We start from the raw sequence: 14,665 nt of genomic DNA, 5'->3' as shown, positions 1-14,665 counted from the left end.
AACGTGAAGAACAAACAAACAAACCCCAGATGTATTTTTTTTTTTATAAGAAAAACCATCAAAATTCAATTTCAGTTTGAACCAAACCACATTTTTGTCAGATTTTTTTGGTTCAGCTTCTGAAATAAAAAATCAATGATGCGCTCAGCTCTAATGGCAGCATTTCCACCGAGTTCAGTTGCACGGGACCAGGAAGTGGCTCGCTATCTGGTGTTCTAGACATGACTGGCCCTGCCTACACTGGGCGCACATCCCGTTTGCAGTCATGCGAGCTGATAGATGTTGGGTCGTGTTCTAGAATGGTGTTTTCCTACTAGAGACATAGCTCATAGGGAGGACCGAGGGGCTCCCACAGGTCAAGAGACAGCATAACTCAAGGGGACAGCCTCCTGCTGAAGCTAGTCCACCAAGGGTGAGAAACTAGCTGTTCCTGGCAGGTTGTTCCCCAGCCTTGTTTGCTTTCAGGAGCAGCATCCGCTAGCAGCCTCCTGCAGGGACTGAGCTTCAGCCTGCAGGACATCGGCACCAAATCACCAGCCCTTCCAGTGAGCGTAGCATCCGTGGGGCCGTCCATACAGGTAGGCAGCCATAGCGATATGGAGGGTTTCAGATAGGCACGGGCTCTCCTGGAGAGCGGGAAACTGGATCTAGAGAGCTTGGGAGGACAGCATCCTTGTCGCCATGGATGAAGTAGAGCTCTGTTGCGGGTAAGAAGCTCTGTTGAGGCTCCTGCTCTTGTGTTTGGCGCTTGGGTCAGGAGGAGGGTACTTGTGGACCAAGGGTGTTGGGTGCCTTCTCTACAAGAACCACTGCTGTCTGCAGCCTGCCCTCCCATCTGGAGGCTGGGTGCAGTGATAGCATGAGGTGCATGGCAAATGGGAGTTCTGGCACAGGAGGCATTGAAACCTAGACTGGACAAAACACTAGAAAATGTAATGTAGGGAATGGTCCTGCACGAGCCCCGGGGAGTGGGTGAGAAGAGCCTGCTGGGCCTCTTCCACTCTCGCTTCTCACAGTGGAGTGGATTGCAACCCCATTAGCTCTAGCAGGGGCAGCCTGCGGAGACTTCAGGTCCCACCCTGCAATGCTCCACCTCTATCTGAGCAGCCTCCACGCAGATCAAGGTGGTTTATTGCATGTCAGGGCCAGTAGTCTCCATGGGCTGCCCCTTCATTTTAAAATCAGGGTGTCCATGGTGAAAGGGCCAAACTTCATCGACCCTTGGGCTGAGATGCACTCGCTGCCTACTGGGATGAAGGGTGGGAAGACTCTGCCAGACCTCTGAGACCTCGAACTGCCCTTGAGAGTGAGGGGGAGCAGGGAAGGACATCCTGCCCCTTCTTCTCTGGTGCTCACCGCACTTGCCTTGCCTGGCAGACCTCAGCTGGGAAGACACCGGCACCTATCCAGAGTCTGAGTGCCATAACCACGGGCACCGGGACAATCGTCCGCACCATTCCAGTCGCCACATCCTTGTCGTCTCTTGGAGCCTCAGGGAGCGGGAAGCCCACGGCTATTCACCAGTTGCTGACCAACGGTGGGCTGGCCAAGCTGGCCAGCAGCCTTCCTGGCTTGGCTCAGATCTCCAATCAAGCAGCAGGTAAGGGACTAGTGCTGGTGGGGGGTTGTGAGATGGAGATGCAGGCACCCGCCCATCTCCTTTCAGACTGTAGTTCGCATTTACAAAGCTTGTTTGAAGTTCAGAGTGCTCTGTGAACGCCGACTTACCCTCCTGATGCTGCTGCGAGGAGGGAACTATTGCCTCCCCCTGTGGAGACACTGAGGCACAGAGAGAGGAGGCGATTTGCACAAGGTGTCCCAGTGAGTCAGTGGCAGAGTTGGGATTGGAATTCGTGAGTCCAGCAAGAGAATTTACATCCCTCGCAGGGTAAAGGGGGGATCCGCCACCATGGACCGTGAACAGCCATCTCCTCCCCAGTAGGAGTTGATCTTCATCATGCGCATGATTGAAGTCCCCTTTGCATGTTCCTTAATACCAGGCTGAATTATACCTCGCATGGCTTGCAAACAGGGCCAGGCGGCTGCCTCTGAACAGCGAGTCCCCTAATTCATAGCATTCCAGGCGCCATAGAGCCAAGATCCAGGTATGGATGCGGGCTGTGTGTTCCTCAGAGATGCCAGCCAATGTCAGCCTTGCCCTGTCTGCTCACCCGAGCTAGTGTCTGCCATTCCAGCCGTCAGCTCCGTGCTCTGGAACTCGCATTACGTCGTGCTGAAGTCCTCGTTACACAGCACGTGGTCTGTTAATAGGAAATGTGCATGGGGTCTGGGTGCAGGTCTCCGAATATTACTGCCAGCGATTGTGCCTGGAGAGCTCATGTTGGGCTTTCCCAGAGGTGGATTTGCTGTGCTGTATGTTGTGCTGGGCACTGTGATCCTTGCCACACTCCATGTTCGTACTGTCCTACAGCTAATCTCCAGTCGCTGGCAGTTTGGGAGCAGCTGCCTGGCAGCTGGCGGGGGGGTTGTGTCTGTTTGATCTGCTTTTCCTGTGAACGGAAGAACCAAGCCTGGGGTAAAGCGTGCGCTCGGAGATCGGCTGGTCACAGTGACTTGCCTCGCTCCTGTCTCTTCCAGGCTTGAAGGCTCCAACTACCATTACAGTGACCCTGCGGGGGCAGCCTAACCGTGTCACTGCCCTGAGCCAAGCGGCCGTGGGGACTATCCAGCCCCAGCCGGAGGAGCAGCAGCTGCAAACTCAGACACCTCAGGTAATTCTGGGCCTCTGGTCTTAGGCGAAGAGAAGCCGTTGGGCATATGTCATGCTTCCATCACCAGCGTTTGCTGACCCACGTGTTTTGTGCAGGAGCATCTCATCTGGGGAGAGAGTTCTGCCATATGGCCCAGAAACCCCCACTGGGATTTTCTCACTAGGGTTTTGCTAATGTTGAAGCCAGGGTGTTTACTCCCTTATGAGCCGTTGTGCCACTGTCCTGTGACTAGAGCGGAGACCGAAGTGGAATGAGGCCTTGTGAGGGAGAGCGTGCTCTCTGGGCAGAAAGGGGCCTAGTAGGACAGTGGTTGGAGATAGATCAGTCCTCTCCTGCCGCAAACGCAGAGGCCTCTACTCAAGTAATGTATCTGATGTTACGTCACTGCTGCACTTAATCAACTGAAAATGCCAAACCAAGGCAATTACTTTGGATCCAAACACCTGGAGTTGGTGTCAGCCTGGGAATCCCTGTTTAATGTCCCTCTGACACTTGGGGCTTTCTGGAGAGGTGTTTGTAGACCCTGCTCTGTGCCGAGGAAGGCGGAATGGGGCTCCCACCAGAGCTGAGGTCGATTTGGGCCTAATTTGAAATCCTGACCTGAACTTGACTGGACCACAGACAATCCAAACCCAGCCTGATGTTGTTTTCATACCTGACCCTGAAGCTTGTAGTTAGTCCCTTGGGGCTGCAAGGGTGTAGTTGCCATCCCAGACTCCATTTTCTTTACTTTGTTCCTTCCTTAGAGCCACCAGGGCTAATTACCCTCCAGCCCTGTTCTCCCTCCTGCGGCCCGATCCTCACCCTGGCCCACCAGCCACTCCCTGCCCAAGCGCTGCGCACCCAGGGCGGTCACTCCCTGGGCTGCCTCCCCTGAACCTATGTCAGTGCTGCCACCTCGTCCTTGGGATTCGGCCTGACATGAACTTCCCATCCCTACACCGTGTGCCTGCAGTCCATCTCCTGCCGCCTCCTGCCTGTGGGGTTGGAGCAGCAGTGGCTATATGCCCTGCTGTCCACTGGCACCTCCCTGCGCTGCACAATGAGAGGGGCTGCGACTCATGGGCACAGACCTAGTGCTGAGAGGTGGTGGCTGATGGGTGGGGCACACAGCTGTCAACTCACCAATCCCATGGGCCAGGAGGAGGTAATCAGAGATGACCCACCCCAGGCCCAGGACTGTTGGGTTGTTTAATATCCAACCCAACCCTGAGGCTTGTAGTTGGGCTCTGTAGGGGTCGGGTCAGGTTGCAGGACTCTACTCCAGAGTCTCTCGCTGCATCTCCTTCAGCTCCTTCAACAAAGGGGCAAACTAGAGTGAGGTCGGGGGGGTGCCCCGTCCTGTGCCAGGAGCTTGGTGCCTCAAGCCTTCAGATCCCTGAACTGAGATCAGGCACCTGGATGGCTAATGATTGGCAGATGTCTGTGGGCAACACCAGGGTCTCCATACTGTCATCTCCTCCACAGGTCCCAACACTTTGTTCTTCCCCATGCAGGTGGCAGGACCCAGTGAAGTGGGAATGTTCAGCATTTATCATGTTCTCTAGGGCAGTGCTTCTCAACGACCGGTCTGTAGACTGGTGCACACGGTCCCTGAGAGCTCCCTGACACAGTTTAGGAAGGTGGCAAGCCAGTCCCTGGTATCAAAAAGGTTGAAAAACACTGCCATAGAGTAACATTTTTTCATGACAAATCTCCCTTGGGATTTTTCACACTCACTGTGACAGGAGTGAGCCCGGCTGCTGTTGGAAGAAGGTTGTAGACTCCTGACCTGTCAAGTGCCCTCCCTGGGAAAGAGACTCAGGTCGCCGTCCTCCCAGCCCCCAGCTGTGTCTTGTCCTGGGGCTGAATCCAGAACACAAACTGCCCGGTTAGAGGCAGATTTGTTTAGTGGAGAAACAGTTAATGGTGTCAGATGTTCCAGCCTTGTGATCTCAGAACCGCAGTGGCAAAGTTCAGCCGAAGGCTGAGTTCAGAAAGGAAATGAGCAGCTAGAACGTGTTCACTCCCTTGAGTGAAAAAGGAAGAAGGTGAAATCTCCAGGGAGACGTACCCTGGAGTGGCTCCGCCTGACGTCAGTTTGCAGTTGTGAGACGTAGTTTCGCAGATGTCAAAGCCAGAAAGGACCATTTTGCACATTCCAGCCAGAGACCCTCACCCATTGTGCACCATCAGCAGAGTTGGAACCGTCACAGACTGTAAGGTCCGAAGGGAGTATTCAGATAATCTGGTCTGACCTCCTGCATATCACAGGGCACAGAACCTGGCCCACCTACTCCTGTAATAAACCCCTAACCTCTGGCTGAGTCACTGACGGCCTCAAATCATGGTTTAAAGACGTCAAATTACAGAGAATCACCATTGACACTAGTGTAAACCTGCAAGTGACCCGTGCCCCAGGCTGCACCGGAACCCTAAGGCCTTCAGCCCCACAGCACAAGTTGCTCCCGCTTGAGACCCAGGGCTGACTCTGTGACAGCCAGGCCTGGCCTTTAGGCCCTGCTCTGCAAACTGCTGAAGTGCAGGAGCCAAGTGAGAACATGAACGGATTGTGTGAAACCCTCCTGACTAGCTCAGCTGCCCCCGTCAGATGCTGCGTCGCAGGGTGCTGGTGTTGAAGGCCTGTCAGGGCTACAGCAACCTGGGTCTGCCTCTCCGTTTTGTCTTTTGACATAGGGAAATTGCAGGGTGAGGAAGGTGTGGCTGGGCAAGGAGGGGGCCTACACCGTGGTCCTTGTGAGACTGAGAGACTTTATGGCCTGCCTGGCTGAGGTTTGGGTTTTACTCAGACTCTTAGAAACCAATTATCTACTGGGCTCCAGCCATATAAAAGGGCAAGACAGTCCAAGTTCCCGTGTGTGTGTGTGTGAACGTGGTGCTTCTGGAGGTCAAAAAGGGAGACCAAGAGCCCTCAAGCCAGTTGGGAACCACCTCAAGAACTTGGAAAAAAGCAGCAAAGACTGGAGAGAGATCTTGGGTGAGATTTCAGATCTCTCTGAAAGCCGAGAGACACACAAGATGTCGTTAACATTTTTACAAGGCATCTGTGGAAGAGTCAGGTCTGAGTTTAACTTCAGCTGTTGAGGTAGCCCCTGAAAACTACCATTGGACACAGGAACATGTAGGAAGATGCCCCTCTGAATTACAGGTCGCTGGCGTGGGCTCCTGCAAAGATCCTTCATAACAAATTGGTATTTGATTAAATTGGTATTTGATTAAACTGGACAGCTCAGAGTCCCCAGTCACAGTCTGCTCTCCTGCATCCCCTATGGCAGGGCCATCAGCGCGGAACTTGCATTAGCGATGCCGAAAACAGGGAACTCGACTGTGCGATAAGAAAGACACCATCACAGTCAGGAGAAACATTTTCCCCCGGGATCCTCATCCTCCAGCTCCCGGATGCAGGAATCAGCTTTTGGTGCCAGCGTGGTCCGAATAGATCTCTGTTTCCATTCCTCATCAAGTACTGACAAGCTGAGGTTGTCTCCTCAGCAAACGTCATTCCTGCCTGAGTTCCCAGCTTGTGCCCTAGGTGCCAGGCCTCCCGGACATGGTTGAAAACGGGGTGCAGAAAGCACTGGTGAAGGGAGCCGGGGGAAATTGAGCTCAGTGGACGTGTCTGTCTGTGCAGCAGGGGTGAAGCAGTAGGATGCTTGGGTGCATTTAACACGAAAGTGCCAACTGTGTTGGGACTCTGAACCCTTATTTGAACCATTGGCTTCTGTTTTGGTCCTCTCCTGCTGGGTGCAGCGATACTCTGAGAAACGAGCATTGTTGGACTCCAGATCACGTTTGCTAAAAAGATGTTTTTTCCCTAATTGCCAGCCCTGCAAACATAGCTAGAGATCTGAGCTTCCAGCTGGATTCTGGTAGGGATGTGACCGGGACCCGCCCAAGGTTGCATTGTGGTGGAGCTGGGCAAAGCACCCAGATCTCCTGCCTCCCAGACCAGGACCCTGCCGGCTGAACCTGTAATGAATTATACGGTGTTAGTGAACATACTGACGCTAACCCTGCCTGATCTGTGCTGGCAGAGCATTGTGAGAGAGGTGCCCGGGTACCAATGTATTGCCCAGCACAGGCCATGCTAGCAACTTCTAAGGACCTTCAGAGTCTGCTCCAGCTTGTCTCAAATGGAGCAGATTGCAGCCCCTCTTCTCTTTAAGGTGCAGGTGCCAGTGCTCAGGACACCGACCCAGTCCAATATTCGTCTTGCCTTTACACGTTCTGGGATACCCCCATTTATATAGCAGCCCCAGCCTGCGTAGAGGAGGTTATCTGCTCCCTTCAGAGCCCATCAGTGCTGGGGGTTATGGAGTTGAGCCTCTATCTCCATAGCAGGTTAGACCCTTCTGACCAAAGGAATTGGACCTGGGTTTCTGGCAAAGCAATAAACTGTTCGGCCACTGGGTGTTGCAGTGTGCAAGACTTTTTAAACCACGTTTTGTCTCAATTTGGATAAAGCCATTTAAATGAATAGTGTCAAAATCAGGTCGAGTACCACCAAGCAGAGAGGCTCTTAGGGCTTCAGAATATCCTGCAAGTCCAGCCCTGCCTGGGCTACTTCAGAAAACTGCTCCGTGTTGGAAAATCACTTTAGTAATCAGGGAGAATTAGCCTGGGAACAGGGAGAGAGCACAGTCTGTCGGGGTGGGTGCCAAGTTCTTCTTAGTGAGAGATGCTGTCCTAGGTTTCTCATCAGACACAACAGATACGGGATGCTATTAGCAGGCGAACTGCGCCTGGGTGTGATCTGCGGCGCACAGGGTGTGCGCTTCCTAAAGGAATGGGCCATCTCGTTAAAGTGCGGCTCTCCTGGGTTTCGTTCCTGGCTCGGCAGCTGACCTGCTGAAACACCTTGGCCAAGTCTCTTTGTGTCTCTGTTGCCCTCTCTGTGGAACAGGGCTGGTACTGGCCACGTGCCTGGTGGGGAGCTGGAGAACGGGCTCCTTGATGTCTTTGGGATCCCCTGCTAGGAGGGGGCTTTATGTAAACACTGTACAAGGGAGCTTCCAGCCTCAGTGACACACAATTGCCAAGCCCCCAAGGAAGGTTTGGTCTGACAGACGTGGCGTGGGTTAGTGTGGGGCTTCTTGGAGGAAGCAAGCCCACTCTGAGATGGGACCGAGGGGCAAACACCTCCCCCACTCGCTGAGGGTTTGTCTGCACTGGGGGTAACTCGAATCAGCCACCACATTTATACACGTCCATTTGGACACAGCTCACGGCAGCAGATTTCCATATAACATGTACCAACACGTTTGTTAACTGGCAGCCGATTAATTCCGGTCTAGACATACCCTTGAAGCGAATGCAAGCGGGTGAATCTGGATGTGGATGGCACAGTGCAGCCGTGAGCTGAATAGATCCTTTAAGAATCCCCTAATTGGTTAGTTTCTGGAATGCGCGGGGAAGGTTAGACGGCTTTACTGAGGTCTCCCACTGAATGGGCTCTGCACAGACATCAGGCTGAATGTCCAAGGGATCTCATGCATCTTTCACGGCCCGGCAGAGAGCTCTTCTGATGCAGAAGCGAATGTGAACATGCTGCTTCCAATCGTGTTGTGCTGTTGGCAGCATCCTGATAGTAACAGCACATTGTTGCTTTCATCAGAGGATCCCTGAGCGCTCAGAATCTCTTCTTAAGCCTCACAAGTCCACAGGGACATAGGTCAGTATTATCTGCATTTTACAGCTGGGAAATCGAGGCACGGAGTGGGGAAATGACTTGCCCAAGGTCACCCATGGAGTCATTGGTGGAGGTGGGAATAAGGCCTTAAGTAAGACACAGTCACCTCTGCTGAGCTTGCCTTCCCAAAGGCTGATGGGGATATTGCAATGAAGGTCTTTGCAGAACTTTGTCTTGTTCCACAGAGTCCTCCAGCTGACAAGTAACTGGTCGGAGGGAGGGAAAAGAGCAGTAGAGGAACGGTTAAAACATGTAGAGAAGTGGATTTGAATTTCCAGCTGCTGAGAGGGGTTACAGGCAATGGAAAGAGAGAGCCCCGCTAGCTAAGGGCCGGACGGCATCCCCGCTCTGCATCACACTCCTCGAGCTCCTGTGGATGCTGTGAATTTTTGCTGCTCTGCTTGGCAGTTCCGTTGGGTCTCAATTACTTTAACCCTTTCAGGCTCCAGACGGTGCAGTTGGGAACTTGAGCACCCCAGCTTCCAGTGCCGCCCCTCCTGGCAAGCTGCTGTCTCAGATGGAACTCAGCAAAGCTCAGGCTGGCATAGAGACGGCTCCTGCTGACCCCGCGTCCCACCTGACCTCTGCAGCAACGCCACCTGTAGGTGAGGCGCATGGCAGTTCTGGGGCACACGCAGCCAGGCCTTGGGGTCAGTGTGGAGGAAGGGCTGGAGCCATGCCTGCCTGGTGACTCGCAGGGTTGCTGTGGTGGTGTGGCTGGATCGCCAGGACACCCAACTACCTTGTTGGTTTTTTTAAAAAGTCTCAATCCCCCAATTAACTGGTTTCTTTGAGTACGTGTGTGCACTTCATTGGGCGTGACAGCGCAAGGGGCGGATGTAGCGCAGTGTAACTGAGACCATTAGCCCAAACACCGAGATAGTTCAGCTCCATGGCCTGAAGCTACTGACTGCTCAGGTTCTGCATTTCTGCTGGCTATGATCGGCTGCCCTACAGCGTGCGCTTTCAACACTAGCCGCTCTCCCTGCTGTGCATTATTGTTGACCTAGACTAGGGAGAAGGGATCCAACCCACTGCAGCTCAATAAGTGTGTCTGTTGCAACTGCCCAGGGAGAATCCAAATCCACACAACCAAGCTGCAGTCTATTGTATCCTTGAAATGCTTTAGTAAGATAAGTTGCATCACGGCTGGTTTGAGTCTTTCTTTCCTGTTGGTTTCAAAGTGAAGAGAAAAGCTCTAGAGGCAAATGGATGATAAGCGTTCTGGGCGAAATGAACAGACTGGACAAAGCCCCACTTGAAAACAATGGAGCTGTGTTTAATTGTCTGCCAGATTTCTCAGAGTGCTGGGGTCTGAGCAAACCGCTCTGGAGTGCTTGGAAATCCCTGCTCTTCTGCAGAGGCTGGGGCCTGGTACTCTGATGATCTCCCAGTGCCTGCAGGCTAGAATCACCGCATACCTCAGACCCCAGCAGTTCTCCCACTCAGATCAACAGGGAAGTGGGAAAATGCTGTTTTCTTTTTCTCTCTTAGCTTGAAGTGTTTCCCTTTGCTATTTGTACTTTAGCTAGAGGGCCACCGTGGTTGTTTGCAGAAAGCTTTCTTGTGTGGCTAGTGGCCCTGGATGACTGTTAGCCCAGTAGCAGAGTCAGTGTATTCTTGGTGGTTTGTTTAGTGGCCAGAACTGCAGTAGCTCCAGAGAAAAACACAGCAGATACAGCCGCTGCCCTTCAGAGCTTACGGTCGCAACAAAGCCCGGCCCAGCCGAGAAATACAAGCAAAACAAAGAGGGGGGGAGGGGTGAGAGACGGAAGGACAAGGGTGTGGTTTTCAACAGTGCAGTCTAGGATTTTCCATACCAGCTCAGACCTCTTGGTTCAACTTCACTGGTACCCTGCCTCCAGTGGTGGCCCCAAACTGACGCTTCAGAGGAAGGAGAGCGCCACTCCCATAGTGAATTTGGTGAGTTGTGTGATGCGTTTGTGATGGCGGGGAGGGGTAACGTTGCTCCTGATCCTTGGGATGGCTGGTGGCATGCAGATGCCCTTGCCTTGATTCCTAGTACCCTGAGTCACTAAAAGGAGCAGGGTAAGTCAAACTCCAGCTTTCTGTGTCAGGACCTTGTGCTCCCGGATGAGCCTGTAAGTGCCCTTATCTTAGGCACATCCCAGCATGCCAGGGGTGCTGAGCTGGGCACCGTTCAGGGTCCTGTCTTTGTGGCATGAGACTGTTCCTGTGCTAAGGCAATGGCTATGGGGACCTGCAGTCAGGACACCTAGCCAGGGGTTGAGCACCTGCAGGAAGCTTCCTCACTCAACAGCATTCATGTGTTTGGAGCTCACTCCACCAGATCCTGCCTCCTAGCCTCAAAGAGATCAGAGCCCCTGGGTGGAGGTCAGGTGGTGGGGGAGGAGGGCTCATCTTGTCCCAGATAATTGCCACTGTAGCACTTGCTCCCTGTGAATCTGACAGCCGTGCTGGCATACAGTCTGGCCGGCTGCTGTAAAGGTAATGTAGCCAGCTGCCGCCTTGTGAGACGCAGCATGTCCTCCCTGGGCACAAGCTTGCGTTCCCTGCCTGGGAAGTGCTGGTGTGACCCATGAGGTAGGGCTGAGATAATGCCCTGGCCTACTGCTGGGGCCACTGTGCTGCCATAGGTGCCGTCTTTCGTTGCGATGAATAGGACCTCGGCTGTGGCCGTTCTGGCGCCAGTAGTGCTTTTCACAACGATAGAAAGAGTTCTGGAGTCCTGGCCAAATGTAAATTTGGTAATTTCATTTGAATGTCCCCTCCCTGCGATTTTAATTGGCTGTGGTCATCTTGTTCTCTCTCTGACCTAAACAGCTGCTCTAGTCCCACTCAGAGGTGTCTACATTTGGATTGATGGTGAAATGATCTGCCTATATACTACTCTGCATTTCTACAGCAGATTTACATCCAGTGATCTCACAGTGCTTCACAAACACTAATTAAGTCTCCCAATCATTTCTGTGCTGTACAGACAGGGGAGTTGAGTGACTTGCTAAAGGTCAGACATGCCAGCTTGAGCAGGGATTAAAACCCAGGTCTCCTGACTTGACGTTCTGTGCCTTAACCACAAGACTATCCCTGCCTGCTTGGGAGGTGCTTTGGCATCACTGGCTGGAAGACGCAGCACGCCTGCTGGACATGATCAGTGCTGAAGAACAGGGGTGTTGTGCTCCAGCCATAGAGCTGTTCTCTGTGCAGCCACTTTGCTGCCAAGGGTTTGAAGGACAGTGGATCCGCAGCAAGGGCTTTCCCTGAACCTGCATGTGAAAGGGGACCTGGTGTTGGGCAAATCCAGGCTGTTTGGGCCCCCAAAGGCATGCACCAGAGGAGTGTGCTGTGCAGTGGGAGAGGTCAGGGCCACCGCTTAGTAATGGGGGCATGAATCTGACCCTTCCACTCTGCAGCTGACCTCAGTTTCAGTACTTGCCTGGCCTAACGTCCTTTGAGTACCCCGCTCCCTCTGGTCTGTGCAAGAGCTCCTGTCTTGCCTGCTTCCTCCAGCATTAGAGTTGCTGTACGTTTGCACTTCTGCCGTTCCTTTGAGGAACCCCAAGTAGACCTCCCTCCTTACTCTGGCGGTCTCAGCTGCCTCTCGGCTCCCTCCTGGGGTTTGCGTGTGGCTAGAATGTGGGCAGCCTCCATGGCAGCTTCTCCTACCTCCTCACGCCTCTGCTCCTCAAGGTGGAGCTGAAGGCACCGTGACCTGTGCTAACAGAGCTTTCGCTTAGAGCTCAGCTAACGCAGGCCAGTATGGCTCAGTCTTCAGGCCAGTGAGTGAGATGAACCAGTCACTGCTGGTCATGGGTTCTGTGCAATACATGTAGCTTTGGGGAAAAGGCCTCGTCATCCTCCCACAAGCCTGCCATGGTCAGTGGGAATCCGGTGGTTTCCCTGTCCCCCGCGGGAGACAAGCAGTGATCGTGGAACTCCCTGCCAGAGGATGTTGTGAAGGCCAAGACTATAACAGGGTTCAAAAAAGAACTAGATAAGTTCATGGAGGATAGGTCCATCAATGGCTATTCGCCAGGATGGGCAGGGATGGTGTCCCTAGCCTCTGTTTGCCAGAAGCTGGGAATGGGCGACAGGAGATGGATCACTTGATGATTCCCTGTTCTGTTCATTCCCTCTGGGGCACCTGGCATTGGCCACTGTCGGAAGACAGGATACTGGGCTAGATGGACCTTTGGTCTGACCCAGTAGGGCCGTTCTTACGTTCTGATCAGCTTGCTGGAAGGACACAGTGCAGGACAGGCTGTGAGTTAAGGATGAGAGCTGTTGTCATGGTGGCAATTCTGACTCTGGAGCGTTACCCCAGTCAGAGAAACAGCATCAGGGCAAGGCAGGCGAACCTTCATGCCAGTGCTGGGTATTGGTCACTGTTGTCTACTAGCATTGTGATTTTCATCCTCCAGATGGAGGGCCTCTGCACTGGTACCCCCGGTCGCATAGTGCGTGTTGCTGTGGGGGTTCCCAGGAGCTCAGGGAACAGCGCAGCCGCTAGGAGAGCACTGATTGCATGGCTGGAGCTTAACCTGGCCCAGACAAGAGGTGCTCTGTGTGGGCTGGAAGGCGCTAGTGTGGGCCAGGAGAGTTTCTGCTCCCTTTCCTGAGGGAGACCTGTCCTCCTATCCAGGAGGGTTGCAGTTTGGGGATTACTTTGGATCCTTGGCTGCTTCTGGATTTGCAGCTGGCATAGGTGGTCCCTGGTCTGGCACTCAGGACGTCGTACTAGTGTGCTGTGCCAAGTGTCCCGGGGGGCCGTAGCATGCTAGGGTGCTTGCTGTTATGGGGGTATAGGCTGGCTCTGGGGATGACCTGTGCACATGCCGTGGTTTACAAAGTAACTTGCCCACTGAGCAGTGCACAGCTCACACCCTGGTTGCTCTGCCCCAGCTGCTGTGGGCTTGGCCTGTAGAGACGGTGGAGAGCACAGGGGAACACTAAGCTGTCTTTGTCCCTCTGTCCCCGCAGTGACCGCCACCAGCCCCATGAAAACCCTGTATGTCATGTCAGACGCCAAGCTGTCTGCGCTCACCAAGTCCGTGATGGCTGAGGCTGCCGGCGCCCCCCTGAAACCTGTGGGGATCCAGACGCCCTCCTCGTCTGCCTGCTCGTCATCCTCCGCCAGCTCGCCCCCCGGTGCTGTGACCTTCACCTCTGCAACGCCGGCTAGCCCGCCCTGCAGCCTGGTGCATTCCAAAGTGGGGCCCATCCTGCAGAACACCACCAAGACTGTCATCCTGACCTCCACGCTGGCGGCGAAGGGCGACGGGCCCTTGGGGCGCAGGGTGGAGAAGGTCGGCCACACCCTCGGGGCAGTGGAGACCCTGGGGAAGGTGCCCTCTGTGGTGGACAATGGGAGCACCATCATCCACACCAGGGAGACTCTGGCTAATAGACATTTGCTGCCACAGGGCATGCTTCCGGCTGGGGCTGGCACCACACTTATAACGCTGGGCAGCAGCCTGGCCAGCCCATCCATCCTCGCAACGGCGGGACCCACGATCAGCCAGAAGCCATAGCGAATTCAGCACCGCTTTGCCATGAATTTGAGTTTTGCCTTCAATATGAACTAGCACTGTTGGCTGCGGGAGTGCAGCACCCATGCTGGGCCCAAATGGACATTTCTTTTGGTTTGGGGTTTTCTCTTGCTGTTTAATAAAACTATTTTTTTTCAATCGTGTGATCTCTTCATTGTAGCGTTCTCCTTTGATCGCCGCCTGCGTTATAGCCTGAGGAGGAGGCGGGATTTAGATTCTCAGCATGGAATGGAAATCAAATCTTTCAGTGAAGGATTTCAGAGCCTTGCAAACAGATGAGCCCCCCAGCACCATATGAGGGGAGTAAATGCTGCCCCCTTCTTCTTTGGGGAGGTGCAGCTGCATTCCACACAGGCATGTGTGCGCCCAGTGCATTGGAGCTGGAGAACTTTGCCTAGCAGTACCTGTCGGGCTGGTGTTTGTGCCGTCCCCTGGCTATTTGAGGCGGCGCTGCCCAGCCCCCCTCAGTTCCTTCTCACCATGCATGGCTGGAGTCAGAGCTCTGTGTGGTTATCACCTCCCCTTCTCTGTCTGTTTTCCTCTTCGTGTATGCAGCTTTTAGATAGCTAGCCCTACCCTAGATAGTGTTGGTTAAGCTCGTTAGTTGGGATACTTATTGCCCTGTGTGATGTCCTCACCAGGGTTCAAGCACTGCTGTGGAGTGTGCGTAGTGATTGCTAATAGTGATCCTCGCACGAGGTGTGTGCTGTGTT

At 53.8% G+C, this 14,665-nt stretch overlaps 1 protein-coding gene across 1 annotated transcript in view; it reads left to right on the top strand.

The window, feature by feature from the left end:
• Positions 1-14,081, top strand: part of KANSL3 (KAT8 regulatory NSL complex subunit 3) — a 60,928-nt gene extending 46,847 nt beyond the window's left edge. The window contains exons 19-23 of the mRNA XM_065398288.1: positions 466-578; positions 1,378-1,600; positions 2,599-2,732; positions 8,864-9,026; positions 13,384-14,081. Coding sequence (XP_065254360.1) covers positions 466-578; positions 1,378-1,600; positions 2,599-2,732; positions 8,864-9,026; positions 13,384-13,934 — 1,184 coding nt within the window. The 3' untranslated portion in view covers positions 13,935-14,081. The remainder of the gene's footprint in view (positions 1-465; positions 579-1,377; positions 1,601-2,598; positions 2,733-8,863; positions 9,027-13,383) is intronic.
• The last annotated feature ends 584 nt before the right edge of the window (positions 14,082-14,665 follow it).

This window comes from Emys orbicularis, chromosome 2, assembly GCF_028017835.1.
Source record: "Emys orbicularis isolate rEmyOrb1 chromosome 2, rEmyOrb1.hap1, whole genome shotgun sequence".
In the NCBI taxonomy this organism is placed as follows: Eukaryota; Metazoa; Chordata; order Testudines; family Emydidae; genus Emys; species Emys orbicularis.
The sequence above is the reverse complement of the archived record's forward strand: the minus strand, read 5'-3'. Positions and strand labels throughout refer to the sequence as shown.